At 41.2% G+C, this 26,420-nt stretch overlaps 1 protein-coding gene across 2 annotated transcripts in view; it reads left to right on the top strand.

The window, feature by feature from the left end:
• Nucleotides 1-21,446: 21,446 nt before the first annotated feature.
• CDHR1 (cadherin related family member 1) overlaps nucleotides 21,447-26,420 on the top strand; it is an 80,268-nt gene continuing 75,294 nt past the window's right edge. Inside the window, exons 1-2 of one of the 2 annotated variants that reach the window (XM_048945246.1) lie at nucleotides 21,447-23,233; nucleotides 23,936-24,031. In XM_048945246.1, coding sequence (XP_048801203.1) covers nucleotides 23,173-23,233; nucleotides 23,936-24,031 — 157 coding nt within the window. In that variant the 5' untranslated portion in view covers nucleotides 21,447-23,172. The remainder of the gene's footprint in view (nucleotides 23,234-23,935; nucleotides 24,032-26,420) is intronic. The other variant, XM_048945245.1, reaches the window with a different exon arrangement.

The following is a 26,420-nucleotide window of genomic DNA, read 5'->3' on the forward strand; positions in this document are numbered from 1 at the left end:
ACATCGGTGATTAGAAGGTAAGCTTTTTGCACTGCACCTGAGCTTGCATTTCTCTTTGCCCTGGGGCACTAATGTGTAATTTGCCAACATATCAGGAGTTTTGTTTTCCTAAAACTGTTCTGGAGAGAAATAAAATCTGCCATGTCACTTGCTCTTACAAGTTCTAAGCTCACGAATGGATGTATTGCTTTAAGAAATGTGGTTATTTTTGCTTGGTTTTGCAGGTGTGTTGTTGTTTTCAGCTTTCTTGTGTTGTCATTCTTCTTCCTTAGAAGAGGATTTGTTGTACTGCTTAGGAGGAAGAAGCGAACTTCTTCATCCCTGGGCAAGCAGTCACCACAAAAAAGGAATGAGGTGGTATTGATGGTAGATTCATAGCAACTTGTTTGGTCTTGGTGGGAGAGTGATTTTGGGTTTGTGCTTAATAAATTAATGGTACATCTGCTATAGCATGACAGCAGTTGTCTTGATACAAGTAAGTCATCATGTCCCCACTACATCACCAGTGCAGTGGTGATGAGTTAGTGACTTGGAAGAAATATGGTACCTCTATAGGTACCTGGACTCCCATATAATTTGTATACTGTATATTTAGGATATTTTGTGAATGTTACCTAAGTCTTAAAGATTTTCCAGTGAAGTATTTAATGCTGTTTTTTTTTTTGTTTTTTGGTTTTTTTTCCTGTTAGTGGTCAGAAGCTCTATTTTTCTCCAGTCCCTGGCAGATTCCTTGTTGACCAAATCCAGGATGACAGTGTTGTCATGCTATTTTCTTATGAAATTAAAACTTAAAAACAGTTTGCAACAATTATTTTTTGTAAGCCTGCTAGTAAGAAGTGGCAACACAATGTGTTAAAAGGTTGAATTTATGTTCTGTTGATTTTTTTTTTAATAAACAAAAATTAACAAATAAAAAGAAAAACACTATTTTTTAGTTACAGCTTCCTTCTTGAGAATGCTTCTGAGGTAAATAATTGTTCAGAAGCTTAATATGGGTGTCTACAAAAACGAATCAAACAGCATTTAAAGTAGGAATGAGGAAATCAGCAAAAATATTATGTCTTTCTGACCCTCTTCCCATTCGTCTATCTCTGAAAGTAGAATCTGAAAGGAGAAATGCTTAAATCTTAAGGTCAGCACTCTAAGACACAGCGAGAGAATATGTGGGTGAGAGAATTATATTTCTAGAGTGGGTCACTTCTGCTGCCATTGGCTATTCTGCACTGCTGGAGTGAGGTTGGCAAATGGTGGGTTAATGACTAATCTGGGGACCTCCTGCTGCTGGGTTTTTTGGCTCTGTAGCAGCTGGAATTCCAGCACGGGGCTGCAGGTCTGAACAGTCATCCTTACTAAGAACTGCCACAGACTGATGTACTCAGTTTCCCATAAGAAGAGCTCTTATAAGTTGTAAGAGCACATCTGTACCTTGTAGCGATGAAAGCCACTGCAACTGAGCGCTGAAATAAAAATCCAGTTCTTCCTTAAATACTACGTGGAAGGGTTATTTAAGTGCATTATTCTTCTCCCAAAATGAGTCCATTTCAAATTTTTAAGTGCAAAGATGGTGCAGCTGCTGACTTAAATTATGGTATAAAGCAGACCTACTTGAAACACTGTGGGGAAAGGCAGCATGCTCATGGCCATAAGGCCATAAAGAAAAGTGCCAGCTAGGTGAAGAGCACCCTTGCTACTACTATTCCATCATTTGAGAGGGAGCAGCTGGGAAAAATATTGCAAGGAACTAAAATAAACCCTTGTGATGAAGGCAGGTGTTTATCCTCATGGAGTAATGGATAACAATCACGTGCACAAGATGTTGGCAACGGAGAGAAGAAGGAAGAGCAGAGCTAACAGGCAGAATAATCATTGTACTGCAACACTAGCAAGAGATCTGTGAGTATCAGGGGAATGGAGGAAACTGCCAGCTGAGTGTGGAGGGGTTAAAAGCAGGGAAATCTTGCAAAAAGTTATAAGGGAATATCTTATTTTACTACTTTTTCATGAGGTAAGTTTGGTAAACCAATATCAGAGCTGCTGAAAGGTGAGTAAGCATGTAGTGAGCTCTGTAAATTCTGGAAGCATTTGCACCAACAGTTATAGCTGCTTCTAGGCAAAGGCCTTATTTTGTGAAAACTAATGCAATGGTTATAGTTATACCAACCCGTTATGATTAACCTCTCCTTAGGAAATTTATGTGTACAAATATGAAACGAGATTAACACACTAAAATTATGATTTTTAATGACTTGAAGGCCTTTAAATGGATGTTTTCTGTAGTACATGGAGATGAGGTACAGTCCACTGTAGTCTCAGTCTATGATGAGATGCTGCTTTTATTACAGGCTCAATTCTTGCCATAGCTGTAGTGTCCATTAATACAGGCATCATACCAGAGGCTCCTTTGAAAAGCAAGGGATTAACAAATTATTTAATAGATATCAACTTTCTTTAGTACAAAACAGGTTTGTTTTTTTTTTTTTGTCCTTCCAGTCCTGTCACTCTGAAGTATATGGGCATCCTTCACATGTACAGAACAAACACAGGGCCTGTTAGTACCAAAAAGGAAGGGGAAGAATGATTGGAATCATGCAAAGAGGCAGGGAGACAGTCCAAGTGAGTCTCCAGTCTCTAAGTGAGAAGACACTTAAAAAGCTAATTGAAATGAGCGTAATTGCTGGTACAGATGTGCTGTCTGAATAGGGGACACTGCCATCAGCAGTGGCAAAGGCGTGAAGCTAAGACTATAAATCAAAACCTATAAGGCTGAGGATAATTTGTCTTGCAGCACACCGTGTGTTTTCACTGAAATAGATGAGAGAAGAGAAAGACGCTGGAGAAAATCCAGAATCAACTGTTCTGCTGTGCTCTGGAGCAGAGATCCTCCATGTTTGATGGGAGGACCAAAACCATGTTGCAGACAGCATCCTCCTATTTGCTTATGAGTTAACCAAAGTTGCAGAGATGGTGGCAGCCTCTCTTTGTAGCAAGCAGAGCTGGGTGCCTATGGGCAGTACTTCAAACTTACCTGGCCAAGTCTTCTGCTCTATCTTGATTTGATGGCTTTTAAGGAAGTGGTTTGTTTGGCTTCTCCAAACTCAGAATGAGAAATAGAAAAGCAGGCTGGAAGCGGACATCACAGCTTGCTGCTATCTGCATGGTTTCCTCACGGTAGTGTATTTGAGCAGTCAGAGATGAGGCAAACACAACTATTATCCTTATTTCCCATGACAGCAGCTGGAAGGCTTGGATTGCTCAACAGATGAGACCTAGTAGCAACCTGCTTCTTTCAAGCAGAAAGCAAGTGAGGTATCCAAGCAATGCATACTTATCTTGCTTGCAGTGGGTGGTAAAATTACAATCTAGTCATCTGTATTTAGGAGAATAATTATTTTTAAGCACTCCTGTTGCCAATGTTGTTTTGTAAGTATTTGAGAAAAATGATTCCTTTTCTTGTGGTGGGTGTTGGTAGCAGCTGTATTGCATTCAACATTCCAGTGCCCTTCCAGCTCACTTAGATGAACGTAGCTGGGGATGTCAACAGCCATAATGTGGCAAGGTTCTCTTATACAATACATATCCCTTATTACTTAGTTACTTTCCCCTTCTGTATTCAACTTTTATTTCTTATTGTGCACACTGAAGGAGGAGGCGATGGTGTTATTCAGTTCTATAGACATGAAAGATTCTTGGGGTATAAAGTCTTACTAGGTTTAAGTTAATATGTGCCTTTTATGAGGTGTTTTTTTTTAATTTATACTTTGTTTAAGGAAGGAAGCCAGTTGGGTGAGGCAGTTTTAAAAGGCAGTTTTAAAATGTTCAGGGTAGGTAACAATTAAGAATTTCAATTCTTTGTCTTTAGAGATTTTACGTATTTCAATTGCAAACAGTAGCTGTTTTCTGGGTTACCATTGAAATATCTTGTTCACGTGGTTACTACCTATAAATAGTTATGCTCAGTCACAGAACTAACTTTTTACCAGTAAAGTAACTGTTCTTTTTCTCCACAACACAAAGTAATACACCTTTTGGAAAACTTTTTCAATCATGATCAGTGTATGGTTTTTGCCTGTTCCTCTGCGTATGTATTGATGCAAATTAAAGGATCCATTCTATACTAACATGCAGAAGTGTTGTTGGCTCTTAAAGCACGAGATCAAGGCTTTCATCCATATGTTTAAACTATTTATGAGCCTAAAATCATAAACATAGATCAAAGTTCTGTTGTCCCATTCATATTTCTGTGTCACTGACTGTAATAGAAAAGTACTTTGAGTTTAGTCACATGAGGGATTGAGATGTAGCTGTGGTAAGGAAGGGATGTTTGTAAAGCACTTAGAAGAGAATGCTTTGTATAGCAAATACTGTTTGTGATTTTTATCTGAAAGGCTTGGTAATGTCAGCCTTAGAAGAAAAGATGGGCAAATTATCAACCCTCGCAATACTTGGATACTGTAAGGTATTAAGGTAGAGAAAAACTTTGTGTGCTAAAGCTGGTAGGCTAAAGGACTGACACTGATTTGGAAGGCTATTGATCCAGCACAAGAAGCAACCTAATTTGAGAATCTGGAATATGGAACTTTTTGAAGTTCAGGGTTGAGAGAAGAGGGATGAATGTGCAGGAGCACCAGAGTGCACCCGTATGTCCTGCTGCAGTTCCAAGTCCAGGCAGCTTGTGGGTGTAGCCCAGGCGGCTGCTCAGCTCACAGCAGATCTAAGTCATTTCAGAATAAGCTGTGAGAGCAAGGTGCCATCAGACCTACACTGCCTCATTTAAGAGACTCAACTGCAGCTGATCCTTTCTTGAAAGGCTTTTTAAACATGCGTTCTCTGAACTTTGATACTTTGTTGAATTTGATGGACTTCCTAATCTTGATCGTCAACTGGAATCTCTGTGAGAGTCTTAATTAACCGAGTATATTAGATACCAAGAAGTTAATGATAAACTCAGAAATATGCTGCATAGCCATCTGTCTTGTTAATTATGTTGACACCACATTGGAGTTGCTTTGATTTAGTTCCTCCAGGTTCAGTGTGGCTTTTCAGTTTCAGCTCCCTTCATTTCAGCTGTGCTCTGTCCTTCCAAGCAATCCAAAGGCTTTCACCAAGGAGCTGCTGTGAGCCACAGGACAAGCGCTCTGCATTGGAGCATCCTTCTGTGCTCTGAAACTCAAAACCAGGCATTCTCTTAACTGGTAGTGCTTTCGCTAAAGCAGCTAACTGCTGCCTGATTTATGAGTAAATTGTTTCTCGTAGGAGGAAGGGCTGTTTGTTTCCATACCCTAAAGTGCAATACAAAGGCCAAATCTCCACCCAATCTCAAGACAGGTCTGATCAACATTATAAAAAAACGTGAAGCTATGCTGGAGGCAAACCAAAACGCTCCTCAGCCTCCTAGAAGACACCTCCTGACTTGTTGGGAGGATGAAGCTCCTGGCGCTCTGTGGCTTTCTGTTTGTCTTCCTTTTGTGCCTCAGTGCCTTTACTGCAGAAGGTACAGTATATATTTTTCTAAGACGACTGTTTCCCTTCTTCTCTTGTGCTTCTCTCTTGTAACTTTAAAAAAAAAAAAAAAAAAAGTGCTCATTCTCTGATTGTTGATTTTAATTAGAGGAAACAAACAGAGCTTGGCAATCGGGGAGGAAAAGACGACAAATTAAGGGAAGAATTTAGAGCTGCCAAATATCTTTGCATGCTTTGCATGGTGGTTTTTTTCTTTGCTGCCTGTTGCACACCGTGTAGAGTTCTCAACCCTTATCTGTGTTCTGAAACCCACTCCCCATCTGCAGCCCTGAAAAGAGGTCCTTGTTATATTTTTTTCCAGTAGACAACTATCTAACATTGTAAGAGTTGCACATTGCTCAAGTTGTGAAGAAAATTAGTGGAAGGCATCTTTACACTTGTGGAATGAGGGGAGTATGGAACAGAATGAGTAAATGGGAAGGTCTGTTCAGAGCATGAGACAGGTGATGGTAGCTCTCCTGACCATCAGTCGGTCTCAATTTTTTTCTTTGGTGCTGATATTGCATAATTTAACAACTGCATTACTTTATGGCACTCATTTACCACTTTGTAGTATTCCAAAGCACGCAATTTCAGAGTGCTTTAGACTTTAAAAGGGGTTTCTTTGTCCACAGAACATATCTGTAGATGCCATTCTGGCTTTGCGAGGTAAAAGGTTTAGTAGGATTTTGAAACTGAAGAATGTCACACTTAGAACTCCTGGTTACCTCTTCAGATTTGATCTTTGATGTTGTAAAGGTCTGAGACCTACCGTTGGGCCCCTCACTACAAGAAAGACATTGAGGCCCTGGAACGTGTCCAGAGAAGGGCAACAAAACTGGTGAGGGGTCTGGAGCACAGACCTTATGAGGAGCGGCTGAGGGAGCTGGGATTGTTCAGTCTGGAGAAGAGGAGGCTCAGGGGAGACCTCATTGCACTCTACAACTTCCTGAAGGGAGGTTGTGGTGCAAAAGGGTCTGGCCTCTTCTCCCAGGCAAATAGTAGGACCCGAGGAAACGGCCAGAAGTTATACCAGAGGAGGTTTAGGTTGGATATTAGGAGAAACTTTTTCTCTCAAAGGGTGGTCAGGCACTGGAATGGCTGCCCAGGAAGGTGGTGGAGTTGCTGTCCCTGGCAGTGTTCAAGAGACATCTGGATGAGGAGCTACGAGATAAGGTTTAGTGCTTGTGGTACTAATAGGAATGGGAGGGTGGTTGCACTGGATGATCTTGCAGGTCGTTTCCAACCCCGTGATTCTGTATTGTTCCATGGTATTTATTTTTTAGACAAGATGTAGTGAATGACTATAAGATAAGGAAAGCCAAATAAGTGTCCAGTCATCAAAAGCAGCAGATTTTTCATGCTTCATGCGTTCTAGAAAGCTCATAAAAATCATTCGATGTGTGCATGAGCATGGAGAAACATGCAGAAGCTGTTCCTCAAAAGTAGTAAAGCGAGTTGCCCAGTTTTCTCCTTTACCAGGGCTGATCTGAGAAGTAGATACGTCAGCCAGAGTTATGGTGAGGGTGACTGAATGCTGGGGTGTGTTGTTATAAGTGTGCCTTAGGTCAAAGGAAGCTGGAGTGTGTCTAGATTTGTCTTCAGGAGCATAGCAGAAGCAACAGCAGTACCCAATAAGACGTAAGTAGAGAGCTGCCGTGTATTAATGTTCCTTCCCAATAGTGTGCATCCAAGGAAGTTCATACTTCCTAGGATCAAAAGAGACAGAAGAATTTTTGTAGGATGCTCTTCCTTATCCATAATGATCCACAAGCACACTGATCAGCAAGACCCCTCCTAAGTAACGTGCATGAGGTTTCTGGGTCGTGTAAGCATGTGAGCGTGCTTAAGTGCAACTGATGCAGTGGTGTTGAAGAGCAGTCTAGAATGAACTGCAGCTATCTGCTCACTTCTGACTGTGGTTCCAGTGCAGTGTTACTCATTCCAGCTGCGGTGAAAGTGCCTGGGTATACAACTTGGTTACATTTTACGTAAAATGTGTTAGATCAGAATGAAACAGTGGTAATGTGACTTCTCAAGCCTCTTGGATGCTAGAGCAGCCACCACCACTTGCCTTGGCTGTAGAACTGTGCCACAGGGATTTCTGGGATCGCTGAGCGTGTGGGAGACTTTGCTGTTGAGAATTCAACCAACCTCCATCCTTTGTGTTCCACCTCTGCTCTGTGCTTGCTACCCTGTCAACCTTTATTCTCCCTATAATGTATCCAGCTCTGTACCAAGCATTCAAGCACAATCAACAGCTCACTTAGGTCTATTAGGCAGGGAGTGACTAAATGGCTTTGCCTGTTCAAAACAATTTATTCTGTATCTCTGTGCATGTGGACGCAGAGATGCTCTATTTGTCCTCTTGGATATCTTCTATCCTTTCCTTAGGTGATGTAGCTGTAAAAAAAAAAACAGAGCTTTGTTTGTTTGTTTTATATTAAGGCAGCTGGAATTTGCTGGTCATGTTGCCTGCTAATGCGTGACCTTCTAAAGGTAAAAATCCTCACATTGTATCTGGCATATTGTGTCTACTAGTAATGATAGAAGATGATGAATTAATTCCTTCTCTGTGCTAGGAACAAGGTGTGAACGAATGTAAAAATCAGTTGTGGTGATCCTTTGTTTCAGAGGTCTCTCTTCTTCAAGGACTTTAATGGTAAATAATGTAATCAACATGTCTATGAACTCTAACACATTTTGTGCATGTACTCTGCATCTTTTTTTTTCCCTTGACAGTGTATGATTTTTTCACTCTTAGGTCGGAATGTTAAAAAAGGCTGCTGTTTAAAACTGGCCAAAATCAACAGAAGAGTGCATAAAGGTAATATCTGCATTTTTATTGCAGCAATTAGATAATGCTTAATAAGATAAGACTTAAAGATAAAATCACATGGTTTAACAGAGTTTGCCATGCAAGAATTACCTTTGTTGTACAAATGAGATGCTGTTTTCTTGATCACGTAATGCTTCAGCATTTGGAATTGAAGAAATAAGACTAGAAAAGCTTCTGTTTGATGCTCACTGTGTCAAACATTTTGGAGAAAGGTAATAGCCTGATCTAAGCATAAAGTGTTGTATCAATTCATGCATTGTGGAAGGCTGTGCTGCTGTTTTGAAGGCAGGAAGTATAGGATCATAGCATGGTTCCTCGTTGACAAGAACAGGGACTACGAAAGTGCAATTTTATGGTGTCTTTGCCTTGCTCCATTTTGTGACTATCTGTGGGTGAATACATCTCCATGTCTTGAGAGACTGACCCTGAAGCATAATTCTGTTAATTACAAAAAGCTCAAATTTTGATCTTGCAATGCTGTTCGGGCTAAGAATTGTGTGAAGCTGGATTTGCCCTAAGTAAGAATGTCTTTGCACTTCTCAAGTACAAGCGTACTTGCATTTGAGAATTTCAAGGCCATCTCTAGCCAAATGTGTTCCCTGCAGGCATAGGTAGAAGAGGAGGGCCACCCTCTAGTCTTCTGAGATCGTTTGTTCTGAGGGGAAATGCCAAAAATCATAGCCTTCGGAGTGAGGACGAGACATTTTGTTGCCTTTCTGGATGGTGATTTTATCCTTTCAGAAAACTTTGAACGTAATTGTGTTTGGAGTGAGTTTTTTTGGCTTCATTTTTTGACTGACTGGTGCCTTGCTGTGAAATGGTGATCAAATGCTTGTATCTATGGACTTGTTATATCCTGTCTGTACCTTTTTGTTGACTGAAAACACTGTAGTTGAACAAGCCTGCAAATGGCTCTATTCACTTGGCACAAGCAGATGAAAAGTGAGAGAAAGCTGAAGGTTGTCTTCTCATCCAGATGGATGATGGAAGAATTATGCCTGATTTCCTTGTTCTAATTAGGTTATTTTGGATAGCAAAAGGAAGGTTCCACTTCCTCCAGAAAGAATCAGATAGAGTTCCTTTCCTCAGAAAAAATCAGTAAGGCGCTGATTAGATTTTTCTACAACTATATGCTTCAGTACATTACACTGTTGTCTCACTTAACAATCTTGTACATTTTTGTTTATCCTTACTACAGTTGCTCAGTACCTTTTCTAATCTCAGCCCAAACTGGTTCTTTCTCTATTTCCATAATGTCATTAGCTTCAATAAGACACGGGTAAAAGAAGTAAACCATGAATAGATATATGAGTGAAAATAATAATAATTAGGTTTGTTCCCTAAAGTAACAATATTTGAAATTGTATGTTTCTAAATGCATTAAAATGGACAGCTAATAAGTTTCAATAAACTTTAAAGACACAGAATATGATCAATAGCCTTTTCTTTTTCTTCCAATTTTTCCTCATGGAACTACTGATATTGAACTTCCCTGCAAATTCATTTCCAGTGAGAAAATACTTGGAATCCTTCATTCCTCTTTGTAGTTAGGTGACCTATGTGGAAATCCTTGTATTTCTCTGCAGTTTTCCTTTAGCTGGTGCCTCCAACTCTTCCTATTTTATCCCCCCTGTGCTGAGTGAAATGGGTAACCTCCAGCAAAGCCATGAAGAAAACGTACTGCTGTCTCATCCTTTTTGTTTTCAGGTAACTTAAGACAGGCCATGTTAACAGTTCAGTTTCAGGTATGAATATTTTGTGTTGTTGCGAGCACTTCAGATTAAAAATCTTACCATTTTCTCTCCTTTCTGTCTCCGTCTTACAGGTTCGCGTTCCAAAATGACTCCAGTGCAAATAAGGAAATGCAAGCCCTGTGCTGCACCAGGCCCTGTCTTCGCTCCCGGACCTCTTCCACAGCTAAAATGAGCAGACGGAGCATCTGTCTGCCCGCATGTCCCAGTGCTTTACTTGGTTGAGGGTCCTCTTTTTGCAAATAGTGCGTGAATGCCTGCTACTTTTGTCAATATTTATGTATTCCCTCAGGTTTCATCTTGTTAACATTAACTTGGCAGCTGAGAAGCCAGGCAGAGCTGCCTGGCTGCTACTAGACTTTATCTGTTGCATGTTCCTCTTAACCAAACAGGGATTTAGCTCTGCAAGCAAGCGAAAGAGGAGGGCTGGACAAAATGCTTTGGTTTGCATTTCTGGATGGGAAAAGGCTGATGTTGTTATTGTTTCTGGTTATTGCTATATATATATGCGTGTATTCAACATTTTATCTGAGGAATTTCTTATTGACAAAAGGATTCTGCTTGTAGCTAGGACAGACTTGTTCCTGCAACATTTGTTCTCAGTGCTCGAAATCCACTCATAAGTGGATTTCTAGCAAGTGAAAATGAGCTTATGATTTAGAAGGGGCTGAGAAGCTAGATAAGCAGGCTGTTTTAAAATAGTTGCAGAGGACTAGATTCAAATACAGTTCTAAGCACTTCAGTATCTCCTCTGGGGGACAAACTGGGCTTCAAAAGCATGGGGGCTGTTCTTTCACTTCCCAGAAGCATGTCATCAGGTGGTTATTAAATATACTGAAAAGATGTTGAAGTTAATCCGATTAAATCTTCTCCTTCTGAAGCCAGAAGGCAGTTTTCTGTTCAAGCACCTGATCTGTGTGATCACTTCAGTAAACAGAACTCACTGAAGTGTGATATTAAACAAATGACATGAATATTGCTTGAGTGCTAATGAGAGAAACGGAAGTTGTCTGATGTCATCACCACTGGAGTTTTCACTCAGGTATCTCTTGTCCTTTTCTACCTGTCTCCTGTCTGTGCTGTTATTTCTGTGCCCAGGGTGAGTCCTCAAACAAGAATTGCTCGGAGGTTTATGAGCTTGGCTTTCCCTCTAGTGAATATGAGGTGCATTGGAAAGCTTTTCTGCTCTTGGGCAAATTGAAATTTGCCATTAGTAATTTTACCTTCAGCAGAAGGAAAACTGCAGTTTCCCTAAGGTAATTTCCAGGATGATAGAAATGGTCTCTGTGCCCTTCATTAATCTGGGGTAGCTGTGTAGGGGTGGTTAGATGCCTATTGTAACCCACCCAGGCAGAAGTGTTTCCCCTGAGAGAAGTTAACGGGCACTCAGATCTGGCCATGCTCTCTTATTGTCAACGTTTATATTGTGCTGAGCAATTGCTATTACTGCACTTCATTGCTTTTTTGAGTTCAGGTAGATCTGACCCTCGGCTTCCTAGCTGTGAGCTGACACACATGGTGTTTTCATATCAAGGATGAAAAGGATCCTCTGGTCCTTGCAGGATCTGAGCCAAGGTTGATGGAAAAGCTGTGTTCAATAGTTACGCTGACCACTGAGCAAACATGTTTAGCTTTATTTTGGTTTTGTACGTCACAAAAGGTGTCAGCAATAGCAGTGATATAGTAAGTGTTTTGGATATGACATGTTTTCAGCCGTGGTTTTATCTCTAAAATGTGGCAATGTGTTTACAGCCCCATGCAAAGCATTAGTAACAGCTATGAGGGGTTCTGCTCTCTAACAACATGAGTTAAGGCCATTTGTTTTATGTTTGCAAAATGCTATGAGATTTTTCTTTTTGTCCTCCTAACAGCAGGATCCACGCTCTGGTCCTTTTTCAGGCAGCGTTGTTTCTGGTAGCAAAAGAAGTTGCCCAAGACCATCAGCATAATTAGAGAAATGCATCACCAAGGCACTTGGGTATTTTTATTCACCTGGCTTTTCAGACTAGCCTCAACCTAGGGTTAAGGGCTCTTCAAATATATAAATATGTCATGTCAGTGAGGCCTTGGTTTTGACTGAACAAACTAAAGCAGGACTCCTCAAGCTATTTCAGCTCTGACTGTGATGACTGCTGCTCAAACACGGTTTTTGCCTGGCCTACTGGTATCCAAGAGGTCATCTGTCATCTTCCCGAAGGTGATTCCTCACCTTGAAGTCGGACTTCTACTTCTTGAACTATTTTCCCTATGTGGTAGAACAGAGTTACCTCCTGATCACAGCTTTACCTTATAGGCACCTGTTCTTCATTTTGTTTCCTTTATTTCCATATTTGTTTTTTTTGGCTTTACCTGAGGAGAAACATATTTACTCAGTGGCTTTGCAAAATCCACAGTCAGTATGCTTACACGAAGCAATAAATTCAGCGTGCCCAAGCTCACACATGCATTTCTTTGTATCCTGCATTTTTGTGTGCACCTGGCTGTCAGGCATGAAGACTGTAGAGCTTTCAAGTTCCAATAAAGATATTTTTGCTGTATCTCTATGCCTCCCAGAATACATGTTGGATCCTAGTCTGATATTGTCCACTTGTTCTGAGATTAATACCATCAGCTGACACCAAATTGGTCTTTTATATGCTACTACGGATGTGACCCATCAGGGGCACAGAGAAATGGTTGCTGCTGAGAGGGGCTGTTAGAGCACAAGCAGTTTGTTGTTTTTTTCCTACAAACTCTGTACCAGAAGACTCAAAGCTACATATTCTTTGTACAAATAATAGCCTCAGAGGTGTATTGGGGATTCTTGCTGTTGAATCCTCAGCTGTCTTGACTCTGGCCTACACCTCATTCGAGGGTCTGGGTGTAGCTGCTTTCAGGATTTTAGCTCTGCAGAAGTTCTGTTAATCCAAAGTATGGGCTACTATCGCAGTTTCCTATGATTATATTTTCTAAGAAAAAACAAAATCCTGCATAGGTAACGTCATTACAGATGATTAGCCAGGTGAAGCATGAAAGCAGAGGCATGACTTCTTGCTCTTGCAGATCTGTATGCTCTTGCTGAAGCTGAGTGGAAGGTTCTTGGTGATTTGAGTGTTCAGAGGATTGAGTCTAGAGACACATTGCCTGATCCTCTTCTGTCCAGTTTTGCTGCTAACTGACCTACCAGACAGATACAGCAGCATTGCCAGATGGTGAATGCAGATTGAATTCTATCTATATTTGACCAAAGTTCATTTTGAGAAGAATCCAGCTAAAATTTAGCTGTGACTTTCTTCTCTCCTCAGTTGAAGCTGAGAAGAAAATTGCTTCACAAGTCAATCTTTTTTTTTTTTGGCATCAAATGGACAAATTTTTCCCTCATTAGATCTGAGCAGTTGTCTCTGCTGTTTTCTCTGCAGAATTAAGTATTTGTTTAGATGATGGTGGGGAGAAAAAAGAGCTCCTTAGCCCTACATTAAGTAACATGTGCAGGCATGTTGGTTCTGACTCGTGCGTGACTTCAGTTCCCAGCAGCAATTCAGCATTATAAGGCTTCTGGTGGGCACTGGATGACTAAGTTGCTTTCTAGCACCCAGCTGTCTCATCATATTTCACATTTTCATCTCAGAGTAGGTGTATAGGCATGGGAGAATTTCCCCCAAATTACTTGTGTTTTCAGTGCGTCACTGGTGAAATCTGCTGGAAAAGTTATCTGGATGTGCATTTGTCCGAGTCATCATTCAGCCCTTCAGCTGCCACTTTGCCTCAGAGGCCCTGCTGTGAGTGTCATCAGGCGTAGGGGATTTAACTCCACATTTTCAGGCTGGTACTCAACGAGGGAATGACAGAGGCCAGAGATTTGCAGTAAGATAAGCACATTACTGTCTCAGTGCCATCTAGTCAGCCTCTGAAAGCATGATCAGAGAAATAAGGTCACTTGATGCCTTGAGAGATCCTAAACTGGGCACGACTTGCCTGTTTTCTTGCACACTCCCAAAAACCTCTGCAATTGCAAGAAGCTGTCAAACCAAGCCCAGTTGATGTCAGGCTCAAACTGCATGCGGCGCGTTTGCTGGAGAGCAAGTAAGTCACAGCTAGCAGTGCAGCACAGATGCTTGCAGGAGAGGGTTTAAGCCTTGTACGGGAGAAATACCAGCCCAAACATTTGAAAGCTTTTGTGCACAATGTGCCTGTTCAGTGAGTGATTGTGATCAAGTCTCTAAAACTGGACCACACGTGCAGCCTTCTAACAGTGTAGCTTACACAATTGTGATATGCTTAACACACTCAAAGCACTAATAGACCCTGGTTAATAAGATGTCCAAGTCTAAAAGTGAAACAGCAGTAGGGTTTCTCTCAGCTGACAAGCAAGGTGACACAATGTCTGTTAGTGGCAGAAGAGAGCAGTTCTCCTCATTTCTCCAATGTTGTTTGGTCATTAGCACTGATACCTCAACCCGAGGGACAAAAAGGCACATTCCCAGGGAGTGCTATGTGGTTAGTTGTAGCCAATTCATCTTCCCTTGGTTTCTGGAAATAAGATGTCTGTGGCATGCTCTTATAATTGGATCCTACAGCCATAGTGCGCTGGATATTACCGTCTTTGCTAGGTGGTTTTTTGAGTCAAAACTTCCCATCTGTCTCACTGAAGAGCCCTATGTCATAGTCAGTGCTGGCTGTGCGGTGCGCTCACTGAGCAGACCTAAAACTTGTTTGCATCTGCTTGGCAAGAAAGATGATTTCATGCAAAAACAGTGTGAAGAAGTCCATCTGATCAGAGAAGCAGTCAGATGTTTTGAAACAAGTTTATGAATGGGATGGATATTCAGTAGGGTCCACAAGTCCCTCTATAAAACATTCCCTTCAACTTAAGAACCTTTCAGTTGCTAACTTTTGATTATATGGGAAACAATGAATGATGGCTGTTGTCACTGGGTTCTTGTCTTGAAGTTGTTTGATTGTACTAAGGTTAAACAAACAAGCATTTTCCTTTGTCTTGGTTAAGTATATACTTAGGCTGCTTGCTTCTGTGAAAGCATTTGGATGAGTGGATGATGAGATGAAACAGAAAATACCTGAGCTCAAGTTATGTCTGGGAAAGGATTACATACGTGGTTAATATTAGCCTTGTAATTTCCACCTTTGATGTTTGAAATCCCCCATATTTCTACTGAGTTAGGTGAAGACTGACTAGATTGGAGAAAAGATCCTGAAGTCTGAGAAGTGAAATCCATTCAGTCCTCAAATTGGCACTTGTAGTTGAGATTCTCACTATATAGTCCTATCAAATCTACTAACGGGATGTTAAAAAAAAAAGAGAGAGAGAAAAATTCAATAACTGTGGTACTTTGAGATAAAGTACTTGAATGTGTGTGAGGTGAAGAGCCTGTCTGTGGGCTTTATCCAGTGTAAACAGCTTGCTTTGAAAATCATGAAAACCAGTGTATTTAGAGGACTGTTGACTGTGTAGAAATTTCTCCAGTGGCAGTTACCAAAAGTTTATGTGGGAACAGAGTGATGGTCCCATGTGTTTTTGAGGTAAGGTAAATTACTTCAAAGCCAAGTTTTTAGATCTCGTGTTATGGATAGAAAAATTATTGAAATGTATCTTGCATTCAGAACTTTCAGGTTAAGGATGAACTTTGGTGTAAGGATTGCCTCTCATTACAGCAATCCAAGGTGAAGACTGAGGTGTTCTCCAGCCAGTTAGATCTTCAAAATCCTAACAAGGTAAGTACCTTGACACATAGTGTTGAGTGTAATTGATCTGTGGGATTCCCCACTGAGAACAGTGAAGGCACACATCTGCATTCTCAGCTACAGAAGTTGTGGAAAGACCTATCAGCAACCATGGTGCCATGCATTTACCTGAGTAAAATCCAGAGACTGCATCATCTGCTGTGGCTGAATTGCTTGTGTGGTTTAAAGCTGATCTCCAGTCAGGGGCGTAGTTTACCTGTGATCTTCGTATTTGTCCATTTCCTCTACTAAAAAGCTGATTTTACTTATATATGCCAATAAAATAAATATATGTAATTTTCATACATCCTCTGATTCAACAAGTCATACCATTGCCTTGTAAACAGACCATCTATACAGTAATGTCCATGGCATGCACGCCACCCATCAAATTTACAGGGCAAACAAGAACGTTTCCTTATTCTGCATTGACAAGTTCTCTTATTTTTTGTTTCATTTTCTCTTGTTTTTCACAGCCATACCAAGTAAATGATAAAATCTTGATTCATTCATTATTCACACCCCACCCTCACAAACTTTGAGATATATGTACAATTTTTGCAGGGAAAATGAACAGTTGTTATTCTTTCATAAATAACTTGGACTGTTTGCTGCTAAGTGGCACCCTTCACACAAATCTGTGTCATGCTCCATGGCATCACATATTTTAGTGACCGTGCTGCTGAAGTGAATACGGGCTATCTAAATATACCTGAATATTTTAGTGTCTGTTTGTTTTTGTGTCCCTGTCAAAACAAAATGAGGACAGCAATATGTAGCTTTTAACAGACTGCATTTACTGAATTGTGAACTGATTTTTCAGTAGCCTTAGAGAGCTTCCAAGCTAATGAAATGGCTTAACAGGAATTTCAATTACTTACCAGACACGTTAAAATTTCTCCATGCCCCAGTTACCTGCAGCACCATTTCTTCAAGTATCATAAACACCCTATAGCAGGCTGTAATGAGGAAGAACCACATCTGAGATGAAGCAGTGGGAATTGTTGCTTCATCCCAGGAATTCCCCGAACCTACTCCATGACCACCTACTGCTAATGACTGCAATTTGTGGTAAGTCATGCTGGCAAGTGCTCTAAAAGTTTTGTGTTGCAGATTGGCATTTTTATCTAGGGGATGGTCTCATTATGCCTGAATTTACCTATCGGGGGGGGGGGGGAAGGAAAAAAAAAAAAGTTTGTTGGGAAGCATTTTGACATCTGTTTGAAAGTTGCCCTGGAAACAAATCAGTAATATTTGTGCCTGCTCTCCCTCTGTTTTCCTTCCATTGTCGGTTCTTAGTTTGTTTGGAGATATGATCTCACTGCTGTGGTTGCCTCATGACAGCATTGTATAAAACTACAGCATGGCATTAACTGTACTGTGGTATGTAAAACTGCAGGCTGTCTGATCACACAGAATAGTATTACTCTCTTTCTAAGACTACCTTCTTTGTCCTAGGGAGGTGTGAGTACTTTCTCTCCGCAGGACATTACCTCGTGTTTGCACTGCTGCCTGGGAGATTTTGTTGGTTCCTGATGCAGAACAGTGAGTCATTTCGTACAGTGCCAAGCAGAAATATTAGCAGATGTCCAGCAAGTTGGGCCCACAGAGAATGAAAATTAGTTTCATTTAGATGTTTCTATAGAGTTTGACATTTTAAATAGTTCCCAGCTAGAGAAGGTTCTGGTCTGACTCAACTGTATCGGACAATTTGAGGAGTTAGGGACAAACAAATCTGTTATTTTTTTGAGCCTTTTGAAATTTTGACCATACTTACTTCCATATCCTGGTTTCCCTCTGTGTATGCTAGAACAACGAAGTATTTCATCCTTTGGGTTCTGGAACGTAACCTCACAAGAACGTGTTGCTGGCAGTTACTGAAACAAAACTTTTTGCTTCCTTCTGCCTTTTCAGTAGCACTGAACACAAGTAGAGGTTTAATTGTAGGTAGACTTCCAGCTTTGGGAGTTTTCTTTGTTTGTTTTTCAATTATACATATTAGAAGTATTTTCCTTTTATTAATTTATTATACTAACAGACTTCTACAAGCCCTCTCTTACCAGAGAGAAATAACCTTTCTTCACAATCACACCTGTAGCAGAAATGCAAGGTCGTGACCTGAACCAATGATGGAGCACCTGGCGGGAAGGCAGGGTCAACCCGGGGGAGCTCAGGTGCACACAATGCCGCTGAGTGATTGGGGGGGCTGGAGCCAGGATCCACCCCTTCCCATACCTCATTTAAGGGCTGACAGTGGAAGCAAGGGTATCCCAGTGGAGATCCCTGCCTATCTGAAGCCTTCCAAAGGTAAGCAGCTTCTTTAATCTATGTCTGTATCTATAGTTGTTGCATTTGAGCAAGTCCTTGCTTGCTGTAGCCTGGGACCTTGCTGCTCTGCTGTCACCACTGTATCTTCCATCTTTGTTCGTGTGACATGAACACTTTGTTCATGTCACAGGTTTTTGGTGATCCGTACGTTTGAACAGTTCTTTTCAAGGGTGAAGAAAGGAAAAGTTTCCAAAATCTCTGATGTACACCTTGAGAGCTCACTGAGAATTGCAGCCACTGCCATTGAACCAGACATTGATGTATTAGCTTTAAAAAGACAAGGTCGTGTATCTCAGTCATTTTATGGTTTTGTTGCCCTCCTTTTTTATGTTTTAACAAAAAATGTACTAAAAAAAGTTTTGTTAACTGTATATGTAACTATATTATACATTCAAAATGTGGCCTAAGGCAGTTCTTCACTCAGTGCAGCTGAGGCAATCCAAAAGGTTGGACACTCATGATCTAGTTCAACTTCCTTGTTAAACAAGTGAATGTACTGCTTCTTTCACAAGGAAACTGCAATTTGTGTGCAAGTTTAATTAGTGGCTTGTTGTTTTTGTTTTGTTTTTTTTTCCCAAACTTTGTGCAAGGACTTCAAAAGTAATCAGCCATTCTGAGTGCTTTCATTTTGTTGTCCAAAATAGGACGCTTCAAGAAGGATCACATTGACATAATGCTTGTTGTAAGGTGCTTGTAGTTGTTTCTCTAAATCTCTCATTTTCTTCTCAAGGATGAAGAATGCTATTCTTGTGTCTTTTGAGGGGAATTGGCATCTTCTTACGTTAGTTACCAGTTTTGTCAAGGGTTTTCCCACTCTGTGTACTACTGATGTTTAGCACAGCTGTTCAGTGAAATTGTAATATAAAAAGGAGTGTAGACAGCTGAGTATAGACTCATGCTGTTTGTTCTTTAAACTCAAACCAAATAGTACAGTAATGCTTTCTGTAGAACACACTGGTAATGTTATTTTCCCCCTCTTTTGTTTACCCTTCTATTCTATGAGCTGCAGAAGATTTGTAAGTTTGGCTAAGATCGCTCATGAAAATCAGTTGCTATCTTTTGATGACTTCAATATGAGTTTAACAAACTTGAGCTGATTATTCATAAACTGTGGCAGAGGTGAAAACTGAACTTAGACCCCCATGTGTAATGGTGTAACTGTGAGATAAGCATTTATTTCAGACATAAAAGCATTAAGCTCATTCAATTCATAATAAAGCAGGAACATTGTGAGAAGAAGAAAGAGATGTTTATTGGCTCCAAGACTATCAAGAAATTCCCTATTGTTTTTAACAATTTTACATATTTCCAGTGACGGGAACAAGTGTGGAGAGGTACATAAACTTCATAGAAGAAGTGATTTATTTGTTCTGGTAACAGGGAAGTATCGAGTTGCCACTGTCTCAAGCACATATCTCTGATTAGATCTAACTCCTATTATCACACGGCTGTTTCTTTTTTGCTGTTGTTATTATGAAATGGTACTGTGAGTCTACTTCCTTACAGCTGGGAAGAAAACTGATGATGATGGATGGTGGAGGGGACCTAAAGGAACTTGAAGCTTTTGTCTACTGCCATCAGACTGCTCAGGGTCCAGTGCTAAGGATTCCAGTGAGCTTCTCATAAAATGAGCTCCTCAGCAGCCAAAAGCTTTGGTGCTGTGGTAGGCAGATTCAAGGTGATACATGGAAATATCACGACTAAAAACAGTTGTCTGAAATAGATGTCATTGCTTGTTGCTAGTTTTTTCACCACCGTTGTTTTTACCCTTGTGTTACGGGTGTTGTGGAGAGTGGTGATGTACCGCAGTCTGATTCATTTCTCTGTCCTTTGGGGGTTGATTTTTGAGGGGTAGAAACTATGTGGCTGTGGTTGCAGCTGTGCCAGGCTTGGGGCTGTTGGAGTGTCCACATTACTGCTGCATGTCGGTGGACTACCCTTCTCCCTTTCCTTTGCCTTCAGTGGTAAATAAGCACTCCCCTGTTGCACCTGAATACTCGAAAATAGGGAGAATTTCAAGAAGGGTCTGGAAAATGGCTTAGCCTCCATTTCTCTCCTTCGTGGCTGTTGAACCAAGCAATTCTGAGTGAATCGTTCTCTGCAAAGTGCCTCCAGAAATGGCTGATTGCTCCCACTGCTCCTCTTTGCAGCTGATTTAGAGAGGGAAAGCAAGAGTAATTTGGGCTCTTTCTTCACACGCTGAGGTTTATATAAAGTGTGCAGTACTGGTAGTGTTGAATTTATTTACGCACATGTACATATAACAAATGCAGAATGTTCTGCCCTGAGGTAGCACTTAATGGTGTATGCAGCCAGCGTAGGAGGATGAGCATAGGAAAAAGAGGAGCTGGAGCAGTTATGACACAAATGGGAATTTCATTACTTAGCAAAACTGTCTGGAGACTAAAACAAAGGAGGCTTTAGCTCAAATGGAGGCAGGCACAAAATATGAAGACTGTGCACAGTTAATATAAAGAAAAGCAGAGCCGTGGAGCGTAATCACTTATTTTCTTTAATTTTATTTTCCTCTCACTTTTAAACTCACATGCAAGCATCTAAAGCCTGGTGGAAATGCAGCTTGGTGAGAACTTCACACACAGATGCCAAGTGGGTGCTGTCAGGAAGGTGTCAGCGAGGGCATTGCTCCCAGGTGGAAAGGCTACCTCCATGGGAAAGCAGCTTTTATCTCCAGGTGCTTTGCCCTTAGCTTGGGTGGAGTTGGGTGCTGGTGGGTTCTTGGCTTCTGGCCAACAGGGACACTTGTATTTTGTTTCTTGCCATTCAGTACACTTAAAATTAATTTATGAAATGGAAATTTAATTCTATAGGGTTTATTCTGTAGAGAGTGGGATTCTGCCACTCCTACAAACATCGCTGTCCTGAAACCCCCTACTGCCATTTCTTTTCCCATCAAAATCAGCCTGGTTTCATGAATTCTGCTAGCTTTAAAGCAAGAATATTTGCTGACTGAAAAAATGTTTTGCTTGAATGCTGCTCCCTAGCTGTATCACCTGTGCGTGCATGGAAGCACATCAGCTGGGTTTTAAAACTCTGTGGGGATTAAGAGCTCAGCCTCCTTGAAATTCAGAGTGAGACATTTTGCTTCCCAGAGATGTGGGCCCTGGGGATTGAGATCCCTGGGGTGCAGCCAGATGAGCTGACAGCTAATAGCTTTGCAGGGCTTACCCTCCCTTTTCTTAGGAACAGGCTGCAGAAAGAAGTGTGCTAAAAACTGTGGGCTGAAGAGGCAGCAAGTGGAAGTTCAGGTGCTATTTGTGTTTCTTCCCAGGTACCAGGCAAGTGTGTTTTGTTATTTTATCTGTGGTTCAGTATTATTGTTAACAATGATGACATGCTTAAATCTGTAATGGGGATTAAACTGATATCTGCCTTCTGTACATGCATTCTCTCCTGCACAGTTTTCAGCACTGGATCCTTGTATTGTGAATTCGAATGCCTTGTCCCCTGAGCATTGCAGGGTGCTGCTACAGCCAAACATTGGTTTGATGCCATGCTTTTCCCAGCATTGCTGTGTAAGAGTAGTCACAATGGGTCACACCACGGGTGTGATCTCTTCAGTGGAAGCTGTAAGAGGAGCAAGTTGACATAAGGCAGAGGAATGTTTCCCCTGGTTTAAACTTTTCAGCTTCTGTCAGGCAGTAATTTAGTGCCTCCTTGAGCCAGGGTTTGCTTCTGTCCTGTCATAGCTATTACTCACCAGTGAGCCATACCTTCATGAGTCTGTCCCATCTACACTGGAGACTTTCCAAGCTTTTTCTCTCTTTGCCACTCTCTGACAAGTTCCCCTACGGATGGTGAGTTTTGCTGACACTATCCACAGTGCTCTTTTCTGGGAGCACCACAGTTGATTCGTTCAGGGGGCAAAGGAGTCCCCACAGGCATACTGCAGGTCCAGTGGAATCTGAAGGCGTACAAATGCCAAAAATGTCCCCCGTTGCCAAATCCAGAGCTGCTTCCTGCTCCATGCTTCTTTGTATCATTGGCCACCGAGCTGCAGTCGCTTCTGGTGCGTTAAAAGCACCGCAAGGGGGAACTCTTTGGTTAACTCTTCCAACACTTTTTTTCATGGGCGTTGTTAGTCAAAAAGCAGAACCAAAACACCGTGAAGGCGTGCTTAAAGGACAAGTGCTTTGCCTCGGGTTACGCCCAAACAGCTAACGCTCTTTGTATCACCACAGGGGGAGCTCCTTCCACCAGCCAAAAACTTGGTCATCAACTTCCCACACCGGCTGCTTTTTAGCTCTATAATTTACTGTATGATAAATGTAGATCTAATTAAAGCAGGCAAGTCTTATGTATAGAGAACCAAAGCAAGAAAGAAAAGCCATTTTTAAAGTTTTTCCACATTTTTAATGAGTTGGTTAGAAATTGCTTGCTGAATGTATGTTTCCAGAAATTTATACATTTAAGAATTTAATAACTGTTCAAACTAACAGGAAAACAAGAAGAAAAAAGACAATTCTGTATTTTTAGTGTGCAATTTTAAGTATTTTCTGCCATCATAAATGCGGTTTGTTTCCTTTAAGCCAGTAACAACAGTATTTACTCTTTGCTGCTTGTGTTAGATTTTCTTCCTTTATAGTTTGTTGTAATTTCTATAACTGAAACAAAAAGAAACCTCTCCCAGTTCTTAGAAGCAGAGGGCTGGCTTAGGGAATTAGAGACATCAGAAAGAAAGCAACCTTCAGATTCACCTTTTCTCTGATTTTTTCACGTTTGGACAGTGCAAACATGGCAGCTGAATTTGTGAGAGGTGCACTGCTTCCTTCAAATCTTGCCTGAGAAACGAGTCCCACAGCTCCCTGCAAAGTAATTGGTCTAATTACGTGGTAGGAAGGAGTTTCTTTAAATTCCTTAGAAATTAAGACGTGTCATCCGCTTAACATCTTAGCATCTGTTACTGCCTCTTGCACATTTCTCCACTGCATCAGCCTGAAGGATGCTTTCCTGGACATTTCAGAGAAAAACAATTAAAATCCTTGAAACAGAGAAGAAATTGTCCCCTTCTGCAGTGGGATGAAGCATGTAAGGCATTTCATCCCCTCCTTATTTCTCAGTTTGGTGCACGTTTGTCTGGGTGAGTACAATGATCCCTTTAAATAAGAATATAGCAGGGTACAGCATAACCTTACATCCTGTGGTAATTCTTACTGATGTGGTAATGTTGTCCTGAAATATTTTCCCTGCCAACTGCTGACCCCTGTGCAGTTGTTGCCCTCTGTGCTTACATGGATTTGTTTCAGATAGGCTGTTAAGAACTCACACACTTCTAACCTGTTTATTGTTTTTCTTTTCTCAAACTCTGCTGTTGTCTGGCAGGAAGTAAGTAACAATTTAATTCTGGCTAATTGCTCATGCAGTAGGCATAACGTTAGGGCAGAATGTGTTCAGAGCCCTGGGAGAGGTGCTGAGGCACCGGGAGCTTCAGATCTGCGTGTGCAGCTCAGCGAGACGCGTGTGGGCATTGCCAGGAGGGTTAATGTTTTGCCCAGAGCTGAATGAGACTTCTTAGAGAGGTCCTGCTGCTTGCTTTGGTTCCCTCGATGTTTTTTTACATGCTCTTCTTCTTCGTTGGCTACTGTGTGAACACAGAGTAGCAGGTAGAAGCGAGTGTATTGAAAGTGCCCGTGCAGATAGAACCCTGAAAGTGCACTGCAGCAACGGATATGTTGTGCCCTCGTAGTATTCCCAACGGAGCTCGTGTTTACTGAGAGTCGGGTAACAGCCAGGTAACTGCCACCGATGACGTGTTTTTCTGTGCCTTCTGTTTTAATTGCAGTTCAGGCCAATTATGCCCCCTATTTCTTCGATAATGGAGCCAGGAGCACAAATGGGAACATGGCACTCCTCAGCCTTTCCGAGGACACACCAGTTGGTCAGTATGTAGACACGTATGGTTAAAGTATGGAACTGAAGCCGGTTGGTCTTTTGCTTGGCAATATGCATTTTGTCATAGGTGGTGCTAAACACTGTGGGTTTTCTTCTCAAGCTTTTGATTTACAGCGGCACATCGGAATTGCAGCTGTAATTTAAAGTGTGACATTTTGCTCCCCTTTCCTCGGTCCGTGAGTCTGCTCATAGCATCAGAGTATGGACCTTTGGGATCTTCTCATCAGTGCTGTAAATGTTTATGAGAAGAAAGCACAAAATTATCGCTGATAACTTTGTCAGCCCTGATAAGAGCAAGCTGTATATTGCAAAGTGAGAGACCTGGTTTTCTGTGAAGAGTTACCACGTTCCTCATGTGCAGCACAAATGGTAGAGCGCGTTTCTGCTTAGAGTGAGAATTGCTTGGTAACAACTGTTTCTTTTGAAACAAGTTCAGTTTTGTTTCACTGAAAACTCAAAAACTGATGCATTCTCTGACTGAATGTTTTGTGGTGGGCTTAAGCATTTCCTTTTTAAACTGTAATTGCAGTTGAAGAAATTAAATAGAACAAAAAGATGATTATTAATCAGTGTTTCCCATGGGGAAAAGGACAACTTCTTATCAGCTAAAAAATGTTACATATGTAAAATCACTCTGATGAAGACCTCCACCTTAATGCTGAAGTCTAGCATTAAGGTTTTCTTTAGGCTTTGCTCATTTGTAAAGAAAAGCACTCGCTATTGTCAAAGCAGTACCAGAGCACCCATTTTCTCTCACATTTGTGTGCAGAGCTGTCTGCACTCTTGCGTCTGTCTGGAGCTGCAGGCAGGCAAAGGAGAGTGTGCATGCCCAGGCAGCCATATGGCCATGAGGGGTCAGGGGTTGTGTCAGCTGCCCCATTTGCAGTGCTACTGTTGTTCATGACTACTAACTTTGGCCAGAATGCATCTACATTGGCTGGTCTGTACTTGCAGTTTGCTTCATAAATGTGTTCAGCTACCCCTGAAGTTTCACTGTCAGCTCAGTGGGATGCGTAACTAAGAAAGAACTGAAGGTTTTTTTTGTTTTGTTTTTTTCCAAGAAGTGTAACAGGACTGGAACCAGAATTGGACGTGCAAAAGCTGACTGGCCTCCACCCCCGCAGTGTTTCTCTGGTGTGATGTTAAGAAGATTTGCTGAGGCCAAGGTGGTTTTCTTGTCTGCTGCTGAACTTTGATCGTGTCTAATGATTAAGGTCTTATATAAGGCATGAGCAACCAGTCCTAGTTCTTCAATTTTCCTTGGCATTTTTAGTTTACTGATAGATATTCTGGTGGTCAAGGTATTAGACTGCCTGTAAAATGACCTGGGCTTCGTCTCTGGAGGTGTCACAAAAATGTGACCCTCTAACTACCCCCGAAACCAGACAACTCTAGAGATCTTCCTCATCTCAAACAAGAGGAGTGAGATCATCCCATGTTTGGGGTGCAACTACATCCTACAGAGACAATGGCTCTCACCATTTCTGTAAATAGCTACTAAAGGGATCGCATCCACATGCCCACTCTGGAGAAATCTGGAAAGTTTGGTTGATCAAATATATTTTGGTTCCATATTTTTTAAAAAGGCAGATTGCTCAGGATAGTCTGTTAAATATTAAAAGAATGTATTCATACATCCAAATTCTGCGTGCTGTTGACCTGGTCAGATGATATTGAATAAGATATTAATTAACACAGTTGGCCATCAGGTGCCAACTTTTACATGGTCTTTGATGAATTCCCATTAAATACATCATGGTAGTTAGAATCCCACAAAGAAGAAAAATGACTTATGTAAGTTAGCCCCAATCTATAACATATGAAGTGCTTTAAGACTCCTTTTCCACTTTAGAGATACCTGGGTGTTCTCCACACGGATAGTTATTCTGGTTTTTGTGATTTTTTTTTTTTTTTTTTTTTTTTTTTTTCCTGATGTTTTTGTGGGGTTTTTTTTTTTCTTTTATGTGCTCAGTTTTGTTAGTGCAAAGACATTGTATTACAATACATCTTTTCATTACCTTTGGCTGCACGTTAGTAGGAAAATGAACAGGTTCACATCAGCTCCAGTCATAACGTGTTCTTCACATTCCAATCCAGGTTTCAGAGAAAGTGAGGATCCTTGTAAAGGATGCTAATGATGAGAGCCCAGAGTTCATCAATACACCTTACATAGTCCAAGTCCCTGAGGTTGGTGAAGTTTCTTTGCATACTGTATTTCAGTAGAATGTAAAGAGGAGCGAGCTGGTGTGCTTCCAGTAAAGTCACAAGATGTGGAGTACTAACTCGCATTCTTATGGGGGTTGGCCAAAGTCAGTTCGGACTTAAGGCATGCTACTTAGTGGGTAAGTTCCACAATGTGATTTTTAGAATTGGTT

Source organism: Lagopus muta, chromosome 5 (genome assembly GCF_023343835.1).
Source record: "Lagopus muta isolate bLagMut1 chromosome 5, bLagMut1 primary, whole genome shotgun sequence".
Classification (NCBI taxonomy): domain Eukaryota; kingdom Metazoa; phylum Chordata; class Aves; order Galliformes; family Phasianidae; genus Lagopus; species Lagopus muta.